We start from the raw sequence: 27,941 nt of genomic DNA on the forward strand, positions 1-27,941 counted from the left end.
GGCAGGAACGCGCCTCCGTCGGGCCGCGCCGGTGCCCGAGAGCTCGCGCCTCCGCGCGGGAGCGCGCCCCGGGGAGAGCCCGAGCAAGATGGAGGCCGCGCCGAGGCCGCCGCCTGGGCCCGGGAAGCCGCCGCTCGGAGCGCCGAGCCGCGGCGCCTAGGCCGTGCCAGTCCCGGACCCACTGCTCCGGACCGGGCCCAGGTTGGTCTCCCCGCACCCCCTTCCCGCGGCCGCAGCCTCCGCGCGCGTCCGGCCTGGGCGCGCGGCAGCCGCCCCCCCCACCCCCCACCCCCTGGCCCTACCCGGGCCTGGCCGCTCCCCCGCGCCCCGGGGACAGCCCCTGTCCACTGCCCGCCCCTCGCGGCTCGGGCTGCCTGCCGGCGCCTGTCCCTCATCCCCTTGGCCTGGAAAACCTCTCTCCCTGTAGCCCTGGCCCGCCAAACCTAGGCTCCCCCCAGCCCTGTCTTCGGAGGGACCCTCCCAACCCCCCCGCCCCGTGTTCAGACCCTGCGGCCCCGGCCCCCGATGTCCCTCTAGCCTCATCCTGGTTCCTGCACTTCGCCCTCCCTGTCCCAGCCCCCATATCACCTTCCCAGTCCCCTGGCACTAGCCCCTTACATCCCCTTCTTACCCCCTCGTAGAAGCGCCCACCCGCCTCTCCACAGCCCCTTTCTAGACACCCAATACCAGACCTCCTTTTACCCCGAACACCAGCCCCCAGATTCCCTTCCGAGCTCCCTGTAAAACCCCGCTGCTAATTCTCCGCTGCCGGTCTCCAGCCTCCATTCCATCTCCCCACGGTCCCCTCTTACTTCGCCGGTACCAGCCCCCAAGCCCCCTCCCCAACGCCACCGTAACCACTTTCTAGCGCCCCGCCTCCAGCTCTCCTATGCTCCTTCCAGCTCCCTCATCCCAGCCCCCCAACTTTCACATGGCCTCTTCCTATGTCTCCGAATTGGAGATCTTTGCCAGTCTCCCCCTACCCTGACACCTTCCCAGTACTCTCATGACCCCCTCCTAGCTCCTCCATACCAGCCCCCGGGTCCCCTCAGCTCCGCCTCAGGCCCCGCCCTCGCGGGTTCCTTGGCTCAGGGTCGCTTCTCGCGTGCGTCCCCAGCTCCCGCCCGGCAGCCCGGCGGTCGGTCCCGGGCCGGCGGCCCCCGCAAGCCGCCGCCGGCCCCGCCCCCGGGCACCATGCTGCCCTCGCAGGAGGCCTCCAAGCTCTACCACGAGCACTACATGCGGAATTCGCGGGCCATCGGTGTGCTATGGGCCATCTTCACCATCTGCTTCGCCATCATCAACGTGGTGGTCTTCATCCAGCCCTACTGGGTGGGCGACAGCGTGAGCACCCCCAAGCCTGGCTACTTCGGCCTCTTCCACTACTGTGTGGGCAGCGGGCTGGCGGGCCGCGAGCTCACCTGCCGCGGCTCGTTCACCGACTTCAGCACTATCCCGTCCGGCGCCTTCAAGGCGGCCGCCTTCTTCGTGCTGCTCTCCATGGTGCTGATCCTCGGCTGCATCACCTGCTTTGCTCTTTTCTTCTTCTGCAACACGGCCACGGTCTACAAGATCTGCGCCTGGATGCAGCTCTTGGCAGGTAGGGGAGGGGCGGGGGTGGGACTCCTAGAACAGACGCTGAGGAAGGGGCTTCTTCCTTCCAGGACCCCTTCTTGGAGGAGTCAGAGACAGATTCTGCTCCTCTGTCTAAAGACACACCTCCTTCGCTGACTTTACTAAGCAGCCACTGGGGAGGGGATTCTATGAGAGAGACACCTTGGGGCAGAGGGCAGAGCCTTAGAACTGGGTCTATAGGTCTGTGTGCTTGGATGTGGGCAGATTGCGTTTATTGATGGGTGAGCATTATGTCTGAGTTTCTGAGGGTCTCTGAGAAAGAGACCCTTGGCTCTTAGGGGAAATAACTATCTGAATGAGGAGTTACTCTAGGTGTGAGCAATTTCTGTTGCATTGAAAAAAGCATGAGGGGCTTCCCTGGTGGTCCAGTGGTTAAGATTCTGCGCTCCCAATGCAGGGGGCACGGGTTTGATCCCTGGTAGGGGAACTAAGATCCCACATGCCACACGGCGCTGCCTAAAAAATTAAAAACAAACAAAAAAATGAGATGGGGAATCAAGAGATCTGACAGTGACCTTTAACTTGCTAACGTTATCAATTTGGATGTTTCACTTTACTTCTCTGAGGCTCAGTTTCCTCATCTGTAAAACAGTGGAGAAGAGTCCAAGAACTCATGAAAGAGTAATTTATAAACTATAAAGTTGGGAAAAGATGGAGGGTGGTGGTAAGAGAAGGCTGTCTGTAGTGTCTGTCCAATGTTTGAAGTGTAGGTGATTGACAACACCTGGCAACATGGGCCTCTGGAGAGCAGATCTCCAGCCTCCCACCCCCACCAAGGCAGGAAGGGTTCTGGTGCCATGCCTAGTGGGAATGAGTCTCTGGGAGCCTCTGAAACGTTTGGCTAAGACATACACCTTGCCCTAAAAACCAGAGAAGGGCCTTTTGGGAGTAAGAACTGCTGAGACAGCTTTCCAGGATCCATTAGAGTCCCCCATCACTGCCTACCTTTCAATCGAAGATAGATTTTGAAGATTCAGCGACTTGGGCATTTGCCTAATTGCAGGCAGAGAAGAGAGTTGGGCTGAGGACAGTTGGGCCAGGGGATGGCAGGGATGGAGGAGGAGGGCCGATGAAGGCTGGTGAAGGAAAAAGTTTAGAGCCTTCCAGGGTTGAGAAAGAGAAGGGAAAATGTAATGATCATGCAGCAGAGATGGTTTTTAAAAATAAGCACCTCAGGATATTCAACAAGTGTCAGCCCCTTCAAAAGAGACCTCCTGAAGAAGCTGTTCTGTCACTTGCTGACGGTTCCACTCCTCAAAACATTGTAGGAAATTGTGTTTGGATTGTGGGGTGTATACTCTTGAACATCGTCCTTGAGGGGGAACCTCTATTTTTTTTTTAAATTAAATTATTTATTTTTGGCTGCATTGGGTCTTCGTTGCTGCGCGCGGGCTTTCTCTAGTTGCGGTGAGCGGGGGCTACTCTTCGTTGCGGTGCGTGGACTTCTCATTGCGGTGGCTTCTCTCGTTGTGGAGCACGGGCTCTAGGCGCGTGGGCTTCAGTAGTTGTGGCACGCGGGCTCAGTAGTTGTGGCTGGCAGGCTCTAGAGTGCAGGCTCAGTAGTTGTGGCGCACAGGCTTAGTTGCTCCGCGGCATGTGGGATCTTCCCGGACCAGGGATCGAACCCGTGTCCCCCTCATTGGCAGGTGGATTCTTAACCACTGTGCCACCAGGGAAATCCCAAACCTCCATTTTTTAAAGGAGGACTATGATTTTTGGAAATGGCCAAGTGTAGAAAACACAATGGATGGGAGTTCCCTGGTGGCACAGTGATTAAGACTCCACGCTCCTGATGCAAGGGACCCGGGTTCAATCCCTGGTCAGGGAACTAGATCCCACATGCGTGCCGCAACTAAGAGGTCGCATGCCACAACTAAGCAGCGCACCAGCCGCAACTAAGGAGCCTGCCTGCCGCAACTAAGACCCAGCACAACCAAATAAATAAATTAATTTAAAAAATTAAAAAAAAGAAAACACAATGGGTGATCAAATTGAGAATTGTCACTTGAGATGAAAGCCAAGGTGTGAAGGCAAAATCATGAGGCTGCTTTGCTTCCCCAAGAGGACTGTTACAAATGCTGGGAGGAATTTCTGGCCCGTTGGAAGAATTGTTCAAACTCCCAAAAGGACTACCTTGCAGAAGGCAGCCTTTATTCAGTGTGGACATTCTAGTGGGCTTGCTCCAACTGACTTAGATGGAGGTCTTTTAAGATTTTGGAGAAAGTGAGAAAGGAGAATTGTAGGATGTGGGTTGCACCTCCATATTTATCCGTACCCAGAAGGTGATTTCCATTCTACTCTTAAAAGGCGAGCCGGAAAGAATATATGCTCAGCTGGAACTCCCATTTCCTGAACCTTAATTTGTAGTCTGCAGATGGATTGCTGACCTCTTGGCCTTCCAATTCTCTGTAATCCATCCAATTCTCTGTAATCCATGTGGGTTTAATCTTGGGGATTTGATGAACTATCCAACAACCCCCATGTAAATATAGGATTTCAGGGATCTTAGAAATCAGCTCCTTCAAACCCTGCCTTCCTCCATCCCCATTATAGAGAGAGGAAACTGAGCCTGGAGACGTGAAGGTCTTACCCAAAGTCACACAGCCAGTAATAGAGTGAACTAGTCATGACTCCTCGTCCAGCGCTCTTTCCCTTGTGTTTCGCCCCACCTCTGAGGGCAATTATCAGAGTTGAGCAGTTCATTGTATTTTACTTAGAGATTTCTGAGCTCTGGGTAAGTGACTGACTTACTTTGCTTAATAAAGGGCAGAGGTCAGGGGCTTCCCTGGTGGCCCAGTGGTTAAGAATCCGCCTGCCAATGCAGGGGACACGGGTTCGAGCCCTGGTCTGGGAAGATCCCACATGCCGCGGAGCAACTAAACCCGTGCGCCACAACTACTGAGCCCATGTGCCACAACTACTGAAGCCTGCACGCTTGGGGCCCGTGCTTCGCAACAAGAGAAGCCACTTCAATAAGAAGCCTGCGAACCGCAATGAAGAGTAGCCCCTGCTCACTGCAACTAGAGAAAGTCCAAGCGCAGCAACAAAGATCCAACGCAGCCAAAAATAAATAAATAAAAATAAATAAATTTATTTTTAAAAAAGGGGCAGAGGCCAGAGCACTAGACTACAAGTCATGGGATTGCGCTGGTGGGGGAGGGTTGTCTTAGTTAATTCTGCCTGTGACTCACCATGTAGTGTTAAGCAACCACTTTTTAGCTTAAATCTCAGTTTTCTCATCTGTACAGTGGGGAACTAATCAGTCACATTAGTAGATTTAAGGTATCTCTTTCAGGCCTGTGGGGTTCCTAGAATAACTCTTTCACCAAGATCATTCCACTCAGAAAGTGAGAAGTCAGTCATCCTCAGAGAAACTGCAGAGAAGCAGAGGGCCTTGTTTGTATCAGATAAGAATTAGAGGGACTTCCCTGGCAGTCCACTGGTTAAGACTCTGTGCTTCCACTGCAGGGGGCACAGGTTTGATCCCTGGTTGGGGAACTAAGATCCTGCATGCCATGCAGTGCAGACAGAAAAAAAAAAAAAAAGAGAATGCCTGTTGTATGGTTCTTGTTCAAGTGAACATTTACTCACACTGTTTTTTTGGCCGTGCCACACAGCATGTGGGCAATCCCTGCTCTCAGGAAGCTTACCACCTAGCTGAATCGCTATATTGGTCAGCAATCTTTCAGTGAAAAATGACAGAAACGCAACTCAAGCTGACTTAAGTAAATTAAAATAAGGTAAAGAGGGTAGTGTTCTTGGCTCACATACATTAAAAGTCAGGAGGACTGACTTCAGGCACGGATGGATCCAGGTGCTCAAAGAACGTCATTAAAAATCAGTCTCTCAGTAGCATGGACATATATACACTACCAAATGTAAAATAGATAGCTAGTGGGAAGCAGCTGCATCGCACAGGGAGATCAGCTCAGTGCTGTGTGACCACCTAGGGGGTGGGATAGGGAGGGTGGGAGGGAGATGCAAGAGGGAGGGGATATGGGAATATATGTATACATATAGCTGATTCACTTTGTTATACAGCAGAAACTAACACAACATTGTAAAGCAATTATACTCCAAAAAAAAGTCAATCTCTTGGGACTTCCCTGGTGGTCCAGTGGCTAAGACTCCGCACACCCTATGCAGGGGGCCTGGGTTTGATCCCTGGTCAGGAACTAGATCCCACATGGTGCAACTAAGAGTTTGCATGCAGCAACGAATACCCCGAGTGCCAGTGCAGCCAAATAAATAAATAAATATTAAAAAAAAAAAATCAGTCAATCTCCATTTCCTGGTTCCTCTGTGTTGGCTCACTTTTAAGTTCACTTCTCTCTTGAAGGTGATAAGTAAGGCTACCAGCAGCTCTGAATTTACATTCCTTCAGCTTAGCAATGCCTGTGGAAAAAACAAACAGCTTTTATTCAATGGTTCCAGCAAAGGTTCCAGGGCTGATTCTGATTGTCTAGCTTTGGTCAAGTGTCTACCTCTTAATTAATCAGTGTGACTTTGTCTAAGGTCTTGGCCACGTACCCATTCCTGGGACACATGAACTGATAGGGGAGAAAGATAAATTCCCACAAAGGGAAATCAGGTGTGACCACTGGAAGAGGGCTACTGTGGGTTAGACAAGTGCAGACAGAGGCCTCATCCTGGACAGTCTGAGCACTGATACGTGCTCAGCTTTAGGTGCTGTGCAAGCCCAGGGCAATTGAGGAGGATACCGCCTTAGCTGGGAGGTGAAGCTTGAGTGGGGCTGGGTGTGGACAGGTGTGAGTTGTGAGAGAGCATTCTGAATGGAGAGGAAGATCATGGAGGGAGAGACACAGAGGGGAGAAAGCCACATCTGGCTTGAGCGTGGCATCCATGTAGGGGAGCGGCAGCGAAAGAGGCCAGGAAGGAATGACGGGGCTACAGTGTGCAAGGCTCTGAGTACTGAGTCAAAAAATTTGGATTTAATCAGCAGGCAGTTCGAAGCTACTACCACTGTTAATAATCAGGAAAAAATAGTTAACATTTTCTGAGCCTTTACTATATGCTTGACCACATGCATACTGTCATTGAATCCTCACAACAATCCTATGGGGTAGGTACCACTATGAATATTTCATAGATGAGAACACTGAGCCTCTGAAAGGAAAGAGTCATTTGTCCAAGGTCATACAGGGGGTAAGTGGTGGAGCCAGAATTGTAACTCAGTCTGTCTAACTAGAAAGCCCAAGGATTTATGAAGGATTTATAAAGGAACATTCAGGATGGGAATAGAGACAGGATGAATTTGCCTGAAGAGTCGAACGCTAAGTAGAGAGGCTGGGAGACTCAGGTGGCTCTTTGTGGAGTTAGGGGTCAGCTTTTCTTTTCTAAAAGAATTAATTAATTTATTTATTTTTGGCTGTGTTTGGTCTTTGTTGCTGTGTGTGGGCTTCCGCTAGTTGTGGCGAGCGGGGGCTACTCTTCGTTGCGGTGCACAGGCTTCTCATTGCGGTGGCTTCTCTTGTTGCGGAGCACGGGCTCTAGGCGCACGGGCTTCAGTAGTTGTGGCATGCGGGCTCAGTAGTTGTGGCGCACGGGCTTAGTTGCTCCGCGGCATGTGGGATCTTCCCGGACCAGGGCTCGAACCCGTGTCCTCTGCATTGGCAGGCGGATTCTTAACCACTGCGCCACCAGGGAAGTCCCAGGGGTCAGTTTTTCAAGGCTTCTCAGCATATCTCTGCTACTCTCTACCTGGTCTTTCCCATCTTTGGGGTGCTAGACACTTCCACATTCGTTATATCATTTACTGTTCTTCTGTTAAAATGACTTGCCCAAAGGTCACACGTCTAGTGAAAGGAGGAGCTGAAACTTCACATGAGTCTAAATGGATCCAGAACCTGTTTTTACCCCTGAATTGGAGCACAGGACGTGAATACACAGATCACGAGTTACAACTGTCAGGTGTATGTACTCATTGTTTACCTGTGGGCTGAGTGAGGTTAGCCAAAGGGAGGTTGCTGGCTGGAGTAGAGACTCAGACTGGAAGCCTGGTCGAGGGTCCGAGGGGGCAGTGTGGGGAAGTGGTGGAGGACTTAGAATTCCCACTTTGCCACTTCCCAGCTGTGTCCCTTGGGTAAGTGGGTTTCCTCTCTGAGCCTCAGTTCCCGTGTCTGTAAAATGGAGGTGATTATTGTACCTACTTCAGAGGTCATGGAAAGAAAGAAATGAAACCATGTGGCTGAAATGCTGAGTGTGGTTCCTGGTATATAGTGAGCAATCAGTAAATGGTCACTGTTATTCTTGTGACATAGTCTGAGTGAAGAGCAGCTTGTGAGGGGTCCTTGCTATTCAGGTGAAAGACTTTGGACTTGCTGAGATGATCAAAGGCCTTAAGATGCCATAGACTGTCAGCTGGGAAGGGTCTTACCAATCAGCTGGCTCAACTCCCTCGTTGTACAGATGAAAAAACTGAGTCCCAGAGAAGAGACAAGTCCATGCTCACAAAGTGAGACTCCTCTACCCACGGAAGGGAGGTGATTCTGACCACATTTATTCAGTGTCGAGAGCCTACTATGTGTCAGGCGCTGCCCAGTGCTAGAATCACTGTGGCAAACAGCACGTGTGGGATGGAGTGGGAGCTGGGGAGACTGATGGTGGAGGTGGCAGCAGGGGCTGGTTGGTGAGCCAGAGATGAGCATCTTCCTGCCTTCCAGGTGTGTGTCCTAAATCATCAGGGGTCTCTGAGGTAGGAGCAGCAGTGTCACTACAGCTTAGAATATGCGTCCACATCCCTCCCCACTTCCCTGGGTTATGTCTCAGACTTGGTTTGGGATTTTATTCATCCAGTGAGTCTTTGTTGTATGTGGTGATACTGCTGAGCACACTGGGGGAATTTCTTTCCTCCCACTCTTGTTCCCTCCCTCGTTTTCTTGCTCCCCCAATTCTCCCTTCCTTCCTTCCCTCCCTCCCTTCTTTCATTTTTTGCTTTGCTCCTTCTCCCCCTATTCCCTTCCTTTCTTTCTCACGTCAGTCCTTTACTGACAGCCTCCTCTGTGTGTCAGGCTATGCGAGGCTCAGGGAATCCTGAGTAAGAGTCCTCGCTCCCAGGAAGCTCATAGTCTAACGGGAGAGGCAGGAAAGAAGTTGGATGATCACACTATGGGGTGACACATGAAATGATTGAATCATGCAAGGGTATCTTGGGGGCACACACTTCTGACACATTAAGGACAGCCAGAGAAGTCTTCCAAAAAAGTAACAGCATTTGAGCTGAGTCTTAAAGGATGAGAAGGCGAACCAGGCAGAAGAGGCAGTATGATTGAAGGTGTGGAGGAGGGAAGTAGCCTGGTGTGTTTTGGGCACCACAAACAGGTAGCACAAGGGGAGGTGAGAGCTGAGACTGGGAAGGTGGACGGGGGCTGGAGTGCGGATGCCTTCTAAGCCATGGTCAGGAGTTTAGACTTTATCTATAAGCAGCAGATAGTTGTTGACTTTTTTTTTTTAATCTTTAAAAATTTTTCCAGACTTCCATTTACTTTTTGGAAAAGTTAATACATGCACATGAAACAAAATTCAAAAGCTAAAACGGTGTTTAATCAGATGTAAGTCTCCTCCCTGCCCTCATTTCTCAGTGATCCTCCCGGAAGTCTCCTCCCAGGGGCAACCATTTTTACCATTTCTTGAGTATCCTTTCCAAGAAATCCCATAAATATACAAGCAAATGCAAACTATATTTTTAAAAAAATAAATGGTATATTAGTTATCTATTGCTGCATAGCAAATTACCCCAAAACTTAGTGGCTGAAAGCAACAAGCATTTATTATCCCTGTTTCTGTGAGTCACAGGAATTTGGGAGTGCTTAGATGGCTAGTTCTGGCTTGAGGTGTCTCATGAAGTTGCACCCAAGACCTTAGCCCTTAGCTGGGGTCGGCTGGAGGAGACCTCAGAATGAGTGCTCTGAGAGAGAGAAATAAGAAGGTATGATGCCCAACCCCCCTTCTTTGGTAATAGCTTTATTGGATTTAAGTCATATGCCACACAATTCACACATATAAAGTGTACAATTCAGTGGTTTTTAGTATATTTACAGCGTTGTGTAACCATTACCACAATCAATTTTAAGATATTCACATAACCTCAAGACGCCTTATATCTATCCTTTAGCTATCTCCCCTTAAGCCTACCATGCCCATCTTTTCCGTCCTCCAAGCAGCCATTAATCTACTTTCTGTCTATTAAGCCTGTTCTGGACATTTTGTATAAATGGAATCATATAATATGTGGTCTTTGTGATTGGCATCTTTCACTTAGCATAATGTTTTCAAGGTTCATCCATGTTGCAGCATGGGTCAATACTTCATTCCTTTTTACAGCTGAATAATATTCCATTGTATGGATATACCACGTTTTGTTTATCCAGTCATTAGCTGATGGACATTTGGATTGTCTCCACCTTTTGGCTGTTATGAATAATGTTGCTTGAACACTTGTGTACAAGTTTTTGTGTGGACACATGTTTTCATTTCCCTTGGATATATTCCTGAGAGTCTAGTTGCTGGCTCAGGTGGCAACTCTACGTTTTGAAGAACTGCCAGATTGTATTCCAAAGTGGCAGTACCATTTTACTTTCCCACCAGCAGTGTGTGAAGGTGCTTAGTCATATCCTCACCAACACTTATGTTATTATCTGACTTTTGGATTACAGCCATCCTACTGGGTGTGAACTGGTAACTTGTGGTTTTGATTTCCATTTCCCTAATGATTAGTGGTGTTAAGCATCTTTTCATGCGCTTGTTGGCCATTTATATACCTTCTTTGGAGAAACACCTATTCAGATCCTTTGCCCATTTTTTTCCTTCCAGTTTTATTGAGATACAGTTGACATACAGCACTGTATAAGTTTCAGGTGTACAGCATAATTTGGCTTAGTGAACATCCATCATCTTATATAGATACAAAATTTAAAAAATAGAAAATTTTTGTGTGTGATGAGAACTCTCAGGATTTACTCTCTTAACAGCTTTCATATATAACATACAGCGGTGGTAATTATATTTTTCATGCTGTACGTGACATCCCTAGCACTTATTTACCTTATAACTGGAAGTTTGTACCTTTTGACCACCTTCATCCAGTTGCCTCTCCTCCTACCCCCACCTCTGGTAACCACAAGTCTGTTCTCTTTTTCTGTGGTTTTTTTTTTTTTGAAGTATAATTGACCTACAACACTATGTTAGTTCCTATCATACAACATAGTGATTTGATATTTCTATGTATTTCAAAATGATCACCAGGATGAGTCTAGTTACTGTATGTTACCATATAAACATAATATATATTTATTGACTATACTCCCTACACTGTACATTTCATAACCATGACTCATTTATTTTGCAACTGGAAGTTTGTACCTTTTAATCTCTCTCACCTATTTCTTTCCTCCCCTCATTCTCTTCCCCTTTGCCCATTTAAAAATTGGGTTATGTTTCTTTTTACTATTGAGTTGTAAGAGTTCTTTATACTCTTGTTATAAGTCCCTCATCAGATATATGATTTGCAAATATTTTCTTCCATTCTGTGGCTGTCTTTTCACTTTCTTGATGGTGCTCTTTGAAGCACAAAAGTTTTAAATTTATACAAAGTCCAGTTTATCTTTTTGTTGTTGTTGTTGTTGCTTGTGCTTTTGATGTCATTTCTAAGAATCCATTGCCAAACCCAAGGTTACAAAAATTTACCTCTGTTTTCTTCTAAGGGTTTTATAGTTTTAGTTTTTACACTTAGGGCTCTCATCCATTTGAGTTAATTTTTGTATATGGTGTAAAGTAAGGGTTCAACTTCGTTCTTTTGAATGTGGCTCTCCAGTTGTCCCCGCACCGTTTATTGAAAACAGTGTTCTTTCTCAACTGAATGGTCTTGGCACCCTTGCCAAAAATCAATTGACCATGGGTTAATTTCTGGACTCTCACTTCTGTTCCATTGATCTGTATGTCTATCCTTATGCCAGTAACAGTCTGTCTTGATTACTGTTGCTTTGTAGTGAGTTTTCAAATCAGGAAGTGTGAGTCCTCCAACTTTGTTCTTGTTCACGATTGTTTTGGCCATCCCACTGCCTTTTTTTTTTTTAATTGAAGTATAGTTGATTTACAATATTGTGTTAATTTCACATGTACAACAAAATGAGTTACATACATATATTTCTCAGATTATTTTCCATTATAGGTTATTACAAGATATTGAATATAGTTTCCTGTGTTATACAGTAAATCCTTGTTGCTTATCTATTTTATGTATTGTAGTAGTTTGTATCTGTTAATCCCATACTCCTAATTTATCCCTCTCCCCCCCTCCCTTTCCCCTTTGGTAACCATAAATTGGTTTTCTAGTTGTGAGTCTGTTTCTGTTTTGTATATAGATTCATTTGTATTATTTTTAGATTCCACATGTAAGTGATATCATATAATATTTGTCTTTCTCTGTCTGACTTCCTTCACTTTGTGTGATATTCTCTAGGTCCATCTATGTTGCTGCAAATGGCAATATTTCATTCTTTTTTTATGGCTGAGTAATATTCCATTGTATATATATACCACATCTTTTTCATCTTTTCTGGATATATGCCCAGGAGTGGAATTGCTGGATCATATGGTGGCTCTATTTTTTCTCTTTTAAGGAACCTCTGTACTGTTCTCCATAGTGGCTGCAACAATTTACATTCCCACCAACAGTGTAGGAGGGTTCCCTTTTCTCCACACCCTCTCCAGCATTCGTTATTTGTGGACTTTTTAATGATGGCCGTTCTGACCAGTGTGAGGTGGTACCTCATTGTAGTTTTGATTTGCATTTCTCTAATAATTAGTGATGTTGAGCATCTTTTCATGTGCCTATTGGCCATCTGTATGTCTTTTTTCAGAGAAATGTCTATTTAGGTATTCCGCCCATTTTAAAATTGGATTATTTGGTTCCTTTGCTATTGAGTTGTATGAGCTGTTTACATATTATGGATATTAACCCCTCGTCAGTTACATGGTTTGCAAATATTTTCTCCCATTCTGTAGGTTGTCTTTTCATTCTGTTGATGGTTTCTTTTGCCTTGGGAGACTGATCTAAGAAAATATTGCTATGATTTATGTCAGAGAACCTTTTACCTATGTTCTCTTCTAAGAGTTTTATGGTGTCGTGTCTTATGTATAGGTCTTTAAGCCATTTTGAGTTTATTTTTGTGTATGCTGTGAGGGAGTGTTCTAATGTCATTAACTTACATGCAGTGGTCCAGCTTTCCCAGCACCCCTTGCTGAAGAGACTGTCTTTTCTCCATTGTACATTCTTGCCTCCTTTGTCGTAGCAAATGCCTTTTATGTTCTAATCTCAGATATCACAGACCACTTCTGCCACACTCTATTGTTAGAAGTGGGTTACTAAATCCAGCCCACATTCAAGGGGAGGAGAATTCAGCTCCTCCTCTCGAAAGGAAGTATATTTAAAAAGTTGTGGACATATTTATAAACCACCACAAATGGTAGCATACTAAACACTTGGTTTGTCTTGCTTTTTAAATTCAACAACACATCTTGGAGATTGTTCCAGATCAGTGTACAGAGAGCTCCTTTTTTCTTAAGAGCTGCATAATATACTTTTGTGTGGATGTGTCATCTTTTACGTAATCAATATTTAAGTTATTTACAATATCTTGCTATCACAGTATTTCAGTGGATAACGTTGTCTATAAATAATTTGATACATATGTAAGTATAAGGATAAAATAAAGACCTAGAGTGGAATTGCTGGATTAAATGGTCTTTACGTTTACAGCTTTGACAGATCCAGTCATAGTCTCCTCCGTGCAAGTTACGCAAAGTTACACTTCCAGCAACAACGTATGAGGGTACCTGTTTCCCCGCATTCTTGCCAACTGTGTTATCAAATATTTTATTTTTGCCAAACTGATGGGCAAAAAGTACTCTCTTATGGTAGTAATTTGTCTTTCTTTTATGAATGAGGTCGAGCATCTTTTATATATACAGGCCGACCTCATGTTATTGCAATTTACTTTAGTACACCTCACAGATATCGCCTTTTTTTTTTTTTTTAAACAAATTGAAGGTTTGTGGCAACCCTGTGTTGAGCAAGTCTATCGGTGCCATTTTTCCAAATAGCATTTGCTACCCTTTGTGTCTCTGTGTCACATTTTGGTAATTCTCACAATATTTCATACTTTTTCATTGTTATATTTGTTATGGGTGATCTGTGATCAGTGATCTTTGTAGTTGTTTTGGCATTGTTTTAGCTATAAAGTATTTTAAAATTAAGTTTGTACATTTTTTTAGACATAATGCTATTGCACACTTAATAGACTACAGTATAGTGTAAACATAACTTTTATATGCACTGGGAAACCAAAAAAAAATTTGTATGACTCGCTTTATTGTGATATTTGCTTTATTGTGGAGGTCTGGAACTGCACCCGCAATATCTCCAAGGTGTACCTGTATGTTTTCTGTAAACTGTCAGTTCAGAAATATTTTTCTACCAAGCTAATGGTATTTTTCCTCTTTGATTTGTAAGAACTCTTTATAAATTAAAAAAGTTAGCTCTTTGTGATATGTTACAAATATTGTCTCCCAGCTTATCTTTTGACTTTGTCTATGGATGTTTTCCCCATGGTGAAATTTGTTTTTTCTCAACACAAGCAAATCCTCAGTTCCCTCCTATATGGCTCCTGAGTGTAGTATAATACCTAGAACGGCCTTGGAGTGTTTTGAGCAGGGGGGGAATCATAGATCTGGTTGTTGGTAGAGAGGATGGGCTGGAGGTGTCAAGAGGATGAGGGCTGAACTATTCTTATTCTGACAGCCTCTTATTTTTGTCTTATTCTTTTCATTCCATTTCATGTTATTCATCATTATCAACCTTTTATCCCAGAGCCATTTAATGGCATAAGGAGAGCCCTGGATCAGGAGTCTGGGCTGGCACATAGTAGGTGCTTAATAAGTGTCTATTGAATGAATGAATGATGAGCTCTTTTTTTTTTTTTTTTTGGCCGTGCAGTGCAGCATATGGGATCTTAGTTCCCTGACTAGGGATCGAACCTGTGCTCCCTACATTGGGAGCGTGGAGTCTTAACCACTGGACTGCCAGGGAGGTCCCTGAATGATAAGCTCTGATTTAAGTCCTAGCTCCACCACCCGCTCCTTTGGAGGCAGCATATTCATCAGTCAGCCAACCTAAATTTGAATCCTGAGTGTGGCATTACCAACTAAGTGTCCTTTGGAAGGTTATACAATTTCTGACTCTAAGTTTCCTCCTCTATAAAATGGGGACTGTAATAGTTAGTAACTAGCTCATGGGGCTGTTAAAGGATTGATTGAGAATGTGTGTACACACCCTGGCACAAAGGAAACCCAATTTGCCAAATAGCAATTGTTATTAGCTGTCGTGTGACTTTCGTCATAACCCTTTGGTTCCAACATTCCATGTTCTGTGCTACAAACCAGGGAGGAAAGGTTGAAAAGTGGGGAGAACAGGGAAACACACCTGGAAAAGCAGGGGAGCTCTGAAAGTTGGGCCTTGGAGTTTGGGGTCTTATTCTTAGGTTATGGGCAATTACTTATAGGCATGGGAATGACCAGGGCCAGATGTGGGTTTAGAAAGATGACTTGGGGACTTCCCTGGTGTTCCAGTGGTTAAGAATCCGCCTGCCAATTCAGGGGACATGGGTTGGAGCCCTGGTCTGGGACGATCCCACATGCCACGGAGCAACTAAGCCCGTGCGCCACAACTACTGAGGCTGCGCTCTAGAGCCCGCGAGCCGCAACTACTGAGCCCACGTGCCACAACTACTGAAGCCCGCATGCCTAGAGTCCGTGCTCTGCAACAAAAGAAGCCACCGCAATGAGAAGCCCGCGCACCGCAACGAAGAGTAGCCCCCGCTCGCCGCAACTAGAGAAAGCCTGCGAGCAGCAACGAAGACCCAGTGCAGCCAAAAATAAATAAATTTTAAAAAAAGAAAAGAAAGATGACTTGGGCAGTTGCTGCAGGGAAAGGACTGATGGAGGCCTGATGGGAGACCAGGAGCCTGGGGGGAAAGCAGTGGCAGTGGTCCAGGTGAGAGGGGCTGAGGCCGGGGGACGGGAGGAGGAGAAAACTGGAGACCTATTTAGGCGCCCAGGAGGTGTGTGTGTGTGGGGCGGAGTGAGGACAGGCAGGCCTTGCAGATGACTCAAGGTCCTCTCGTTGAACGATGTGGTCTTGGAATGACATTCCCAAAGGACACAGCAGGGAGATCCGCTCAGTCTGGGAAATGCTGAATTTGCGGTCCCTATGAGACCCACAGGGGGAGGGCTCTGACCAGCTGTTGGCTATTCTGGCCTCGAACCGAGGAAATAGGTCTCAGCTGGAGATGTTAGATGTCAGTCTGAGTGTGGGTGAAATTGCCCGGGGAGAGCGTGTAGAGGGAAAGGAGGAGACAGCCTCAAAACACCAACCTTTAAGATGCAGGTGGAGGAGGAGCCAGAAAAGGCGGCTTGGAGAGAGGCGCCAGAGCAGCTGCTCAAATTAGCAACAGAGAAACTGAGAAGAACAGCCTTGAGAAAGGACGGCTGCCTGGAGGAGCCAGAGGGACGGGGAAGGGATGGAGCCACCTGGATGGGCCTGGGCCAGACTGGAGGAGTGAGACAGGTTGCGGGGAGAGCGGCAGGAGGGATCTGACTGAGCCCTTGAGATGAGTGTGGCAGAGCCGAGCCAGGGTAGCGGGGGATGCAGCGGATTCAAAGGTTGTCAGGAGGCTGTGTGTGGGCTCCATGCAGGCTGGGCCCAGGGGTGGTGGAGTAAATACTGTTCCCAAATAATTACCACACAAAGCGATGGGTGTCCCATCTCTCCATAACAGCATCTGTGACAACGGATACAATTATGTGTGTTCCTAACAGTCCCCCTACTAAACAGTAGTCTCCTCAAGATCAGGAACCACCAGCCGGGGACTGAATGGCTTGGAGGAGGTGTCCCAGGGAGGGGGAACAGTGAGTGCCAAGCCCTCCAGGGGGGCTGAACTAGAAATGTTGTTAGGGTTAGAAGGGAGGCCCAGGGTGGCTGGAGTGTACGGATCGAGAGGCCGAATGGCTTGGGGGAAAGTGGGGTGAGCCTGTGGGTCACACAGGCCAGGACCAGGCATCAGGGTTTATCCTGAGCGTAGTGGGAAGCTTTTGAAGGGTGTTGAGCAGGGGAGTGGCACCACCTGCTTTTGGCAGCTCACTCTGGATGCTGAGTGGAGAACAGATGATGGGGCAAGGATGAGAGCAGAGAAGCTAGTTAGGAGGCCACTGCGGTCTTCCAGGAGGGAGATCATGGCAGCTTGGACAGATGGTGGCAGTGGAGATGGAGAAAAGAGGTCAGTCCGAGATATTTTTTGGAGGTCAAGCCAGTCGGCCTTGCAAGTGGACTGGATTGGGGGTGAGGGAAGTGGAGGAGTCAGGGTGTCCCCGTAATCTGGGTGCTGGATGGGGTGTAGGGAGCCCAGGCACGAGAGTCCCGTCCCCTCCGAGCTCCCCAGCTGATGGAAGCACTAAGATTGGGCCTGGATCTTCAAATCCAGCGGGCGGGGTTGACTGTTAGGAGAGGTCTGGTCTCCCTTGTACAATAAGCCCCTGCCCTGGGGGGCAGGACAGAGCTGGTGCGAGGGACGTGAGGACAACCTCCTTCTTAGGGTGTGTGTGTGTGGCTGTCTCCCTACAGCCCCCTAGCACACCGGGCCTGGGGAGGCTCTTCCTTGGAAAGCTGTGGTCGCGGTGCCGCCACAGGTCCTTCTCCGGGCTTCTCTCAGCCCCCAAATCAGCCTGGTTCTTTCTAGAAAAACCTTCCTAAATGTGAGGTAGGGACTCATAGAAGATACAGGATACAAGCAGCCATCCGTGCATTCTGTGCTATACTGCTTCTCTTTTTCACCTTTTCTAGGACTTTTACAGCTTTGTAAAATTATCATTGTTCTTTGTACAAAAATTGGAGAATATAGATGACCAAGATTACACACATAATCTCACTCTCCCAGAAGCAGTCAACTTAACTGTTGGTCTGCAGTCGTAACAGTATAGAGTACTGGTTATGAGCAGGCTCTGGAGCCAGACTATCTGGGTCCAAATCCTGGTTCTGTAACTTACCAGCTGTGTGACCTTGGATAACTTGGATGACATCTCTGTGCCTCTGTGTCCTCAACTGTAAAAAGAAGATAATAATAGTACCTATTCCACAGAGTGTTGTGGGGATTAAATGAAGTAATGTGTGTAAAATACATAGCATAGTACCTGATGTGGTAAATTTTATATAACTATTTGCTATAACTATGTAAGTATTTCTTCCCAAAATGAAATTATATTGTACATTATTTTTCACATCCTTTTGAAACCTAACATATCATAAGTATTTTCTGTATCATTAAATCTTCCTCAGTATAGTTTAGTAGGGGAGTAGTATTTGTGTGCATTTACATACACATCCATGAGGAAAATACGTCGTGTCATTTTCTGTGTTCCCCTTCCTCCCTCACTCCCTTCCTTCCTCTTTCTCTCTCTTTTTTTTTTTTTTTTTTGGTAAAATACACATAACGTAAAATTTACCATTTTACCCATTCTTAGATGTCCAGTTCTGTGCCATCATTAAGAACATTCACACTGTTGTGCAACCAGCCTCACCATCTGTCCTCACAACTCTTTTCACATGCAGAACTCTGTCCCCATTAAACACTAACTCCCCATGCCCCGCCCCCAGCCCCTGACAACCAGTATTCTACTTTCCGCCTCTAGGAATCTGACTGCTCTTGGTTCCTCATATAAGTGGAATCATACAATATTTGACCTTTTGTGACTGGCTCATATAATTTAGCATAATGTCCTCAAGATTCCTCCACGTTGTAGCATGTGTCAGAATTTCCTTCCTTTTTAAGGTGCTCTGAGATGGCTCAGATCATTTGAAGGTAAAAGTATCCAGCTAGAACCTAAGAACAATGTTTTGGTTTTACTATACTTATGTTTATAGTTGACTTCTATCTATGGTCAATGATCCTGGTTTCCTTTTCTTTGATAGTGATATAAAGCTTACTTTTAAAGTAAATGCCTCTCAGTTAAAAAGTGAGTCTATGGAATTCCCTGGCGGTCCAGTGGTTGGGACTCGGAGCTTCTACTGCTGAGGGCCTGGGTTCAGTCCCTGGTTGGTTGGGGAACTAAGATCCCACAAGCCGCGTGGCACGGCCAAAACAAAAAGTGAGTCTATTCAGAGAGAAACATTAAGTAAAGACCTGTCTGGGTTTGAATACAGAACCCGCCACTTACTAGCTGTGTGACATGGATACGATACTACTTAGTTCCTCTGAGCCTCAGATTTGTTATAGGATTAAATGAGATCACGCATGTTAGGGGCTTCACACCCTGGCACATAGTTAAGCACCCAATACTATTTGTTATTGTTATCATATTATTAATAACAGTAATGTTATTAATCTTAAATTTGTCCAACACCTCCTGGCTGCTTGGGAAGTCAGTTGACTCTAGGGTGACTGGATATCGGTGCCCCATCCGAGGGCCCCTTCCCCTAGACCAGCGGTTCTCAACCAGTGACAGCTTTGCCCCCAAGGGGACATTTGACAGTGTCTTGAGACTTTTTTTTTTTATTACTATGACTATGGGTGGTGGGTAGAGGCCAGGGGTGATGCTGTACATCCCACAATGCACCCCACTTACCCCACCCTGCACCTGTGTCTATGCCTTATAGCAGGTGGCTCTTCAGCCACCTCATTATTTCCAAAAGAGACTTGAACTTGGACTCCAAAGACCTCAGCCGTGGTTTCCTCATCCAGCACATGGGGATGCTGAAGGCTGCCTGGTCTCTAGTTATTCCACCTCCTGATCGTTGAGCCTCTTGATCACCTACCTGGTCTGTGCTGTCCCTAGAGGTCTCTTCCTCTCCTGCCCCAGGTCTCAGGAAACCTGTCTGATTGGCTTTTCTCCACTTGCTTTACTTCTGGGTGTTTGCCGTTCCCAGAGCAGCCTCTGGGGCCCCATAGCCACCACCTAAAACACTGCAGAGTAAAGGAGGCAGAGAGAGTGAGTGAGAGATGGAGAGAGAGGTCCCACACGCCCCCCCACGCCTTCTCTGAGTGCCCTGTCATCCTGGGTCTCCTTCCCGTCACTCCCTGACATGTATAAATATTCTATTTCTGTGTTGATTTGATTTGATTCGTCTCCACACACCTCCGCTCCTGAGGACAAGAAACCATGATTGGCAGTGTCCCCAGCACCCTGCACAGTGCCTGACACATAGAAGACACTCAGAATTTATTTGTGGAATATATGAAGGGAGAGGCAGAGAGAGGAAAGGGCGAGGGGATAGATAAAGAGAAGGAAGAGAAGCAAGAAAAGGCAGAGAGAAGAGGAGGGGTGTTGAATGAATGTCAAATGCTGAGATCTAAGGAGAAAAGGGAAGAGGGAGGGTTAAGACTGAGGATTGAGCACTGTATAGACTAGCTGGAGAGAGAGGGGGAGGGGTGTGGAGAGAGAGGGGGAGGGGTGTGGAGAGAGAGGGGGAGGGGTGTGGAGAGAGAGGGGGAGGGGTGTGAAGAGAGAGGCAAAAAAAGATGAAAAGGGTGGAGAAGAGAAAGGAATGGAGACACACGACTAGAGAGACACGTAAGTGATGAGGCAGCGAGACAGAGAGAACGTGCAGGCGCAGAGCCCTGGGAGAAAACCTCTTTGAACGCTGAGCTTGCAGAGGGAGGAGGACCACCTGCAGGATACTGCCGCGGTTTCCATGGTGACGGGGATGCTCTGGGCAGGAGAGGAAACACTGTACCCGGGAGAGGAGAAGGAGGGACTGGGTGGGTTTTGCCCCTCCCAGGCTCTTTCCTCACCCCTGCCTCAAGCTAGAGATTCAGGGCTGAGGATGGGGAGGTGGGAGTGCAGCCCCCCCCCACCCCTCAAAGGACCCTGCGGATGTGAAGGACTTAGGCGCCTCGTCTCCCACTCCTCTATCCCTGGCATTTGACCCTCCTCCCCTCTCCAGGGTCCTGGAGGGTCCTGAAAAGTGTTAGGGAAATATGGGAAGGTGGCTGGGTCAAGCCCTCTCCGTAGGCTCCTCCTCTCTTCCCACCCCGTAATTGCTAGAGCGCCCCTGGGCTCAGTCCTGGGCCTTCTCTTCAGTTTCCATAACGTCCAGTCCCAGGGATTTACATGCCCACAGCGCCCACATTTATATCTCCAGCCCTGATTTCTCCCTGAGTTTCCTTCTCCATTTGGGTATCTAAAGGGCATCTTCAAACTTGTTGAATTCTTTAACTCACCAAGCTCATTCTTGCCTCAGGGCTTTTTTGCATTTGCCATTCCCTTTGCCACGAGCTCTTTTCCCCAGCCATTTATTAGAGGTGTCTTTCACTCGAGCTAAGAATTGTCTTGGAGAAGGCGAGCGCGTTGGAGAGGGGAGGAAGTCCTGCTCCAACGTGTGTGTGTGTGTGTGTGTGTGTGTGTGTGTGTTTGTGTGTATGAGATCACAGTGCTGTCAGGGGCGCCCTGTGTCAGTATAAGGAGCGCACCCTAGGGGAGTGCGGAAGGACTGTCCTGTTAGAAGGTCAGGGTGAGGCCAGAGGAGGCAGAACTCGAGGCAGGGAAGAGTCTGTGCCGTGGGGAGCACTTCCTCGTACGGTAGATGAGGGAAAGAGATGGCAAAGCCGGGTGTCCCCCTCCCCACCCTGGCAACGAGATGTGCCTCCTAGACAGTGGGCAGAACTGACTGCCACTCCCACTTTGTCATCACTGTCATCTAAAACCCAGGTTAAGCACCTGTGGGCCTGCCAGGGGTCAAGGGCCCCTCTGCCCCAACCTGAGCCTTGTGGTGACCTCAGGTCTCAGACACAGTAACCCAGTCGCTGGCGGACTGTCAGGCACTAAAAAGGGCAACATAAAGCCAGTAGACATAATCAAAAACTCTCACTGCCAGGAGGGGAAGGTCACAGCTGGAGGTGGCCTACTGAGCCCGGAAAATGGCTCTCAATAAAAATTTGTTGAGTAAATGACAAAAATAAACAATAAAGAATGGTGAGGATGGGAGAGGGTAAGCATGGCCAAGATGCTAAAGGGAGCTGAAGGAGGTGACCCTGGTTTGCTATTTTCTCCAATTTCCAGGAAGGCTTCCTGGAGGAGGAGTTGATTTGATGGGGGCAGGCGATGGCATTGTGTTTTGGAAAGTTTCTGCTCCCCAAGGCATGAGGCCCTCCCAGGGTTTAGAGTTTCTGGATCCACAGGAGGTGGTTCACAAGCTCTTGGGTTGATGGGCGGTGCGGGGGGGGCGGGTCCCAGGCTCAGGGGGCCTCCTGGTGGTCCTCAGGCTCTGGGAAGTAATCTTCCCCTTCTCTCTTCCTTCCTGACCCTGGCGGTGGGCTCGGTCTGGCGCCTCCTCAGCTCTGTGCCTTGTGCTGGGCTGCATGATCTTCCCCGACGGCTGGGACGCCGAGACGATCCGGGACATGTGCGGGGCCAAGACCGGGAAGTACTCCCTGGGGGACTGTTCGGTGCGCTGGGCGTACATCCTGGCCATCATCGGCATCCTCAACGCCCTCATCCTCTCCTTCCTTGCCTTCGTGCTGGGCAACCGGCAAACGGACCTGCTGCAGGAGGAGCTCAAGCAGGAGAACAAAGGTGAGCGGGCGCGCGCTTCCGGGTGGGCAGCTGGCGGTCGTGGGGTGCAGAGGTGGGTGAGGCCGGCCCCGCCAGGCGGGGCACCTTCAAAGTCAAGTGAAGCACAAGTTGGAAACCTTATAGAGAGGCCGACTGCGTGGGAGACAGTTGGAGGTTATCCCTCAAATCCGAACATTTGCACGCCTGACCCAGCAAACCCTCCCATGAATATAAACCCAGGAAAAATGTACATGAATGCTCTTGGCCGCAGTTTCAAAATAGCAAACACTAAAAACCACCTAAATGGCCATTGACAGGAGGATGGATAAATATATGGTGATACATTCACATCACAGAATTGTTTACAACTGTGGAAATGAATGAACGTGTTATATGTAACGGAATGAATGGATACATCCTGGAAACATAATATTGAGAGAGAGGGGAAAAAATAGAATTCCAGAAGATGACAGTGAGATAATTTTTTTGAGTTAACAAACTAAGTAACACTATGCTAAATACAGTTTAAATATACATATATATGGTAATATTGCATGTTTTTTAAAAAAGCAAAGAAATGATCAATACAAAAGGTATCATGGTGGTTCTCTGTAGCTGGGATGGAAGCAGGGAAGCAAGGACATGAGGTGGGGGACAGGTGGGTGTGTACAAACTATTGGCGAGTTAAGTACTTGCATGGTGAGCCCACAGATGTTTGGTGCAGTATGCTTTATACCTAGTATAGTACACAAACTTTCGTATGTATCAGGTAACATTAATACACAATAAATAAAAAATTGACATCTAAGGCCAGAGTCTCAGGGATAACCACTGTTATCAGATGCTTATCTATGTATCTACGTATGTCCCTTTGTGAAATATATGGTAGTGTTACGTGCTAATATAGGAGAGGCATCGTCCAAAACAAATCCCTCCTCAGATTGCTTTTTGTGCTCAACTCTAGAGCACGTCTTAAAGATCTTTATCATTTTGTGAAGAACGATCTTGTCCTTTTTATCCAATGCCTAGCATTACATAAGATGAAGGAATTATAGTTTCTTAACTGTTCTCCTTGTAGGGGCTGTTAGGGAGGTTCCCAGGTTTTTACTATTACTGGCAATGCTACAATGACCATCTTTGTCTTTGCCTTCTGTTTTCTTGGTGTCTTTCCAGAAGTGGAATTGCGCGCTCACAATTGTAATGCTAATTCCAGATTGCTCTCTAAAGGAAGGTCAGTCCTCTGACCCAGGGGCCCATGCTGCCCCTAGAGAAAGGGGAGACACCCTGTCTGTCTGGGTGCCCGTGTTCTGCCATGGGAAATCGGATTTCGTAGTCTCACCCTTCCTTGAGCTCTTAGCGTGCGCTGGGTGTATGTTCATCACTTTCCTTTAATTGCATTCATCTCTTGGAGTCTCTTATCTGTAAAATGGGGATAATGATAGTGAGGGTTATTATCTCATTTGGCAGGAGTTACTCTAGTATTGTGGTGTGAATACCCTTGGACTGTGAAGGCAGGTTGTCTGTGTTGGAAGCAGGTTGAGCTAAGAAATGAATTCACCTCTTTGAGCCTCAGTTTCCTGCACTACCTAAAATGAGGGTGGTGAAAAAAAAAAAAAAGTAAGACTCACGTCCTTCTTATCCCCCGAGGATATTCAGAGACCTGATCTATGGAGTGGTCCATAGTCTCCATCCTCTTCCCAGTACAACTGGACTTGGATACAAACAGGCACACCAGATGACCGGAAGGACACCTGACCCAGTGCTAAGCACTGACACCCAGACTCTACCTGACTCACCCCACCTGAGCCCTGTCCAGGCCTGCACTGTCCCCCAGTCCCCACCATCTATGCACATTCCAGAACAACCCCTCAGAACTGTCATCATAAGATGGGACAAGGGATGGGGAGAGGTGCTCCAGCTTCAGAACAACCCTTTCCTTTCATCCTCCTGAGAAACCTCCTAATCCAAGTCAGGTGTTTCACATTTTAGAGGCATCTATTGCCGACCCTTGTCGCAATCCATGTTCTCCATGAGGCCTCCTCCTCTGCCTCCCCGTGGCAGGGAGGGCTCAGCCTCCAGTCTAACATGTCTTGGAGGTGACAGTGGAGTAAGAGAAAGAAGAAAAGAGCAGAATTTGTCTCATGAATCAGCACTCTCCCAACTGTGGTTTATGTAAAAAGTTTCAGAGCACCAAATAATATTGAGGGTTTCACAGCCCATTTCAGGTAATGTTATGTTTGGTAAATTTAACGTGTTTTAAATGGAGGTTACCAACTGCTATATAAAGTGTTTCTTAAATTAGAAAAAAAGTGTTTGCTAATACTTTCACAAAATATAAGTCAAGTCATTCTGCTCTACACCTCCAACTTCTGTAGTACTGTACGTCAATTATATCTCAATAAAACTGGAAGAAAAATAAAGGAAAAACAAAAAAACAAAAAACGAGGGTGGTGAGAATGGTACCACCTAACAGGGCTGTCCTGCAAGGAAGAAAGGTTGTGCCTGTAACGGGGCAGTGGTGAATGCTCAGTGAAAGCTGTCACTCCTCACAGCTCCCCATCAGGCAGGCATCATGACCACCATTTCATAAATGAGAAAGCCGAGGTCTGGAGAGGTCCAGTAACTTGCCCAAGGTTACCTAAGTGGTGGAGCCAGGATTTGAGGTCCAAGTCCAAAGGCCAGGCTCTTCCCTGCTGCCAGTCCCCTTTTCAGGGCCCTCCTGGGCTGCTAAGCTGTCCTTCTCTGAGGCTCCTGTCCCTGGAGACACTGGCACCTGGTGGTTGCTATGGTCTTGGTGTGAGGTCGGAGCCTGCCCTCTGGTGGCAGCTTCCAGAAGTGCAAGACTAAGACAGCCACGTGGCCTTTCCGAAGAGGTTTGGGGTTGTGACTGGTGTGAGGTTGGCCCACTCAGCGTCCTCTCCTTCCTCCCCAAAGCGCCCTAACAGCTCAGTGTTAAAAGTGACATAAGGGAGCCCCAGTTTGCCTTCCTTCAGCATCTGGGGATTTCCTTCCCTCACTGGGAGCTCAAGGTCAGTGAGCCTCACCATTCAGTTCTGAGCCAAAGACCTCTGGAAGAAAAGTAAGCTATATGTTGGTGTCATTTCCACTATTTACTATGTGCCAGACACTGTGCAAAGCCCTCGGCTGGCATTATTTACATCTTTTTAACCCCTCAGAATCACTCTGTGAAGAAGTAGGCTATTATGTTCATTTTACAGATGAGGAAATTGGGGCTCAGAGAGGTTGAATGGCTGGCTCAAGGCCTTCCAGCTAGTCAGGGCTGGCTGCATTTCAGAACCTGGGCAGCCCACCCCTCTGCCCAGCTTTGCCCTGAGGAGTGGCTGACGGAGTCCCAGTGCCGGGCGGCCTCTGACTTTCTCCAATTCTCTCTCTCTCTCTTAGATTTTGTGGGCTCTACAGTAAGCTCTGTGTTGCGGCCAGGGGGTGATGTCTCTGGATGGGGAGTCCTCCCCTGTCCCGTCGCTCACTCACAGGGACCCTGAAGGCCGGGATCACAGCCCAGGAATTGACCTGCCCTCAGCTTGTCCTGTCTCCTGCCCTCTCATCCCTCCATTCACGCTCTGAGGGAAGACCCCGATCTTGGACTGACCTCACCTGCTACCTGCCTGCGAGCTCCGGGCTTTGAAGAGAGGCTGGGGCTGGGATGCAGCCTGAGGGAGGGGAGAGGCCCTGCAGAGCCTGGGAGGGTCTGGGTCTGCACCTCCCTCAACTGACCTAAGGGAGACGGCCCCCAGTCCCTGGCCTCCTCTTCCCCTCCAGCCTGGCCAGGGCCCTGCAGAGCCTTCAGGGGAAGGAGATGCCGTGGCTCCCCCACCAGGCTCCCTCAGTCTGGAGGGCTGCTGCCTGGCTCTATCCTCGCCTCCTCTGGTCCCCGCCTCCTGCAGAAACTTATCCAAGACACTGCTCCAGGGCAGCACACTGGACTCTTTCCTATCTTTTTTGTTTGGCCGATGATGGTTCCATCATCTCGTCACAGAGCTCCAGGCACCACCGGCCTCCCTGGGGCCTCTCTGCTCCTGCTCCAGCCTGGTCCCAGCTCTCCCAAAGGAGTCTGAGCTGCACCGAGGGAGAAAGCACAGGGCCTTCTGGTCAGATGCTGGCTGGGGCCCTGTCCACGTGGACTCTGAGCCAAGACAGGCAAGCTCTGGAGGCAGCGCTTGGACTCCTGTCTTGATGGCGCTTGGCCTCTGCAGCTGGGGCTGGAAGTAGCTCTGGGGCTGGCCTGGCCTCCTCCCTGCTCGGATGGCTCACCAGTGACTGGACCCTTGACCCCGGCCTGTTTTGTACAGCATAGACTTCTTGGCCCTGTTGTCAGGGTTGGGGAGAGGCGCCCATGAGTAGGGAATTAGGGGATGTGTCGCCCCTCTGCCCCTTCTCGTGCTGTCCCCCCACCCCCTTCTGCCAAGGGCAGAGACTGTCTTGCCTCTTTGATACCTTTCTGCATAACTTGAACTTGCAGGTCACCTCTGAACAGGGTACCCCCTGTCCCCATCCCCAGGCCTCGTAACCCTCTCCCAACCTCTTCCTCCTCCCTGCCCACCTCTCGCCTTGCGGTTTGCCCAGGGTCTGCAACCTGGTGGGCACGCTTGGAGCCGAGGCATGAGTGTGTGTGTGTGTGTGTGTGTGTGTGCGCGCGCGTGTAGGTGTGTGGGGGGCAGATGAAGAGTCTTCTCTCCCCCTCTCCTCCCACCGTGGGGACATCTCCCCTCCTGCAGGGAGCACAGGAAGGAGACTGCAGGTGTTTCTGAGCTCCCCTCACTGCCTTGGGGACCCGGTGGTAGAGCCATCTGGCTTGGGGCTTGGACAGCCCCTTCCAGCCCCCATTTTGGCGGCCGGTTGGCTTCATCTCGTGTGCCTACTTCTGTCTCCAGGTACTGGCTGCCTGGCCTATTGTGGTGGGGGGGCATGAGGCCCCTGCAGGCTCAGTGGGGAAGCGTGTGGTCTCCATGTCATGTCGGCCTCAGCCCGAGGGAGGAAAGCAGCGAGTGCCATGTATTTTCAGCCTTGTGTTCATTTCCATAGGACCTGGACCTGACAGAGTTTCCAAGACAGACCCTAGAAATCCTCTGCCTGAGTCCCCCATCTGGACCCTAACTGGAGTCACATGCTGGGGCCTGGGAGGGTTCCTGAAACCTGGAACTTACTAAGTCCTGCCCCCCCGCCCTCTCTACTCCCTCCTCCTGGGCAGATACCTGCCCCTTGTGCTCTGGTCCCTGCACTGTGCTCCCCTCTCCCCTGCTCCCACCAGGGTCCCGTGCTGAGTGGGAGGGTGAGGGGAGCCTCGTGAAGGTGGGGAGTGGGGTGGCAGAAGTGAGTTCCTCCAAGATCCAAACCAAAGCCCAATGTTGGAGGGCATCAGGGGGAGGGACCAGGAGCAAGGGATTAGAAATGGGAGGAAGGGGACTTCCCTGGCGGGCCAGTGGTCAAGACTCCGCGCTTCCAATGCAGGGGGTGCGGGTTCCATCCCTCGTCGGGGAACTAAGATACCACATGCCACGTGGTGCGGCCATAAAAAAAAAAAAGAAATGGGGAGAAGACAGATGGGAGAAAGAGAAGAAGGAGGTGCAGAGACAGGGAGAGAAGGAGGGAGGGAGACCGAGCGATGGGGGGTGGGGTGGATTTAGAGGGTACAGAAGTGGAGAAAGTGATCAGAGAGGGAGGCGTGA

At 48.6% G+C, this 27,941-nt stretch overlaps 2 protein-coding genes across 2 annotated transcripts in view; one reads left to right on the plus strand and one right to left on the minus strand.

The window, feature by feature from the left end:
* The first annotated feature begins 1,174 nt into the window (after window positions 1-1,174).
* On the plus strand, window positions 1,175-27,907 carry LHFPL4 (LHFPL tetraspan subfamily member 4). Its single transcript, XM_068558186.1, has 3 exons — window positions 1,175-1,600; window positions 22,039-22,275; window positions 25,657-27,907. Exons 1-3 carry the CDS (start codon window positions 1,195-1,197, stop codon window positions 25,755-25,757), a joined length of 744 nt encoding a protein of 247 aa, XP_068414287.1. The 5' UTR covers window positions 1,175-1,194; the 3' UTR covers window positions 25,758-27,907.
* SETD5 (SET domain containing 5) overlaps window positions 17,767-27,941 on the minus strand; it is a 103,049-nt gene continuing 92,874 nt past the window's right edge. Inside the window, exons 29-31 of the transcript XR_011075682.1 lie at window positions 23,594-23,673; window positions 19,520-19,667; window positions 17,767-17,809 (exon numbers count right to left, since the gene is read on the minus strand). The gene's annotated coding sequence lies outside the window, so the exon portion shown is untranslated. The remainder of the gene's footprint in view (window positions 17,810-19,519; window positions 19,668-23,593; window positions 23,674-27,941) is intronic.

The sequence above is a fragment of the Eschrichtius robustus genome, chromosome 12 (assembly GCF_028021215.1).
Source record: "Eschrichtius robustus isolate mEscRob2 chromosome 12, mEscRob2.pri, whole genome shotgun sequence".
Lineage (NCBI taxonomy): Eukaryota > Metazoa > Chordata > Mammalia > Artiodactyla > Eschrichtiidae > Eschrichtius > Eschrichtius robustus.

Coding starts and splice junctions, on each gene's coding strand:
- LHFPL4 (XM_068558186.1), top strand. CDS start 1,195: ATGCTGCCCTCGCAGGAGGCCTCCAAGCTCTACCACGAGCACTACATG. Junction 1,601..22,038: donor CTGGATGCAGCTCTTGGCAG/GTAGGGGAGGGG, acceptor GCGCCTCCTCAG/CTCTGTGCCTTGTGCTGGGC. Junction 22,276..25,656: donor GCTCAAGCAGGAGAACAAAG/GTGAGCGGGCGC, acceptor TCTCTCTCTTAG/ATTTTGTGGGCTCTACAGTA.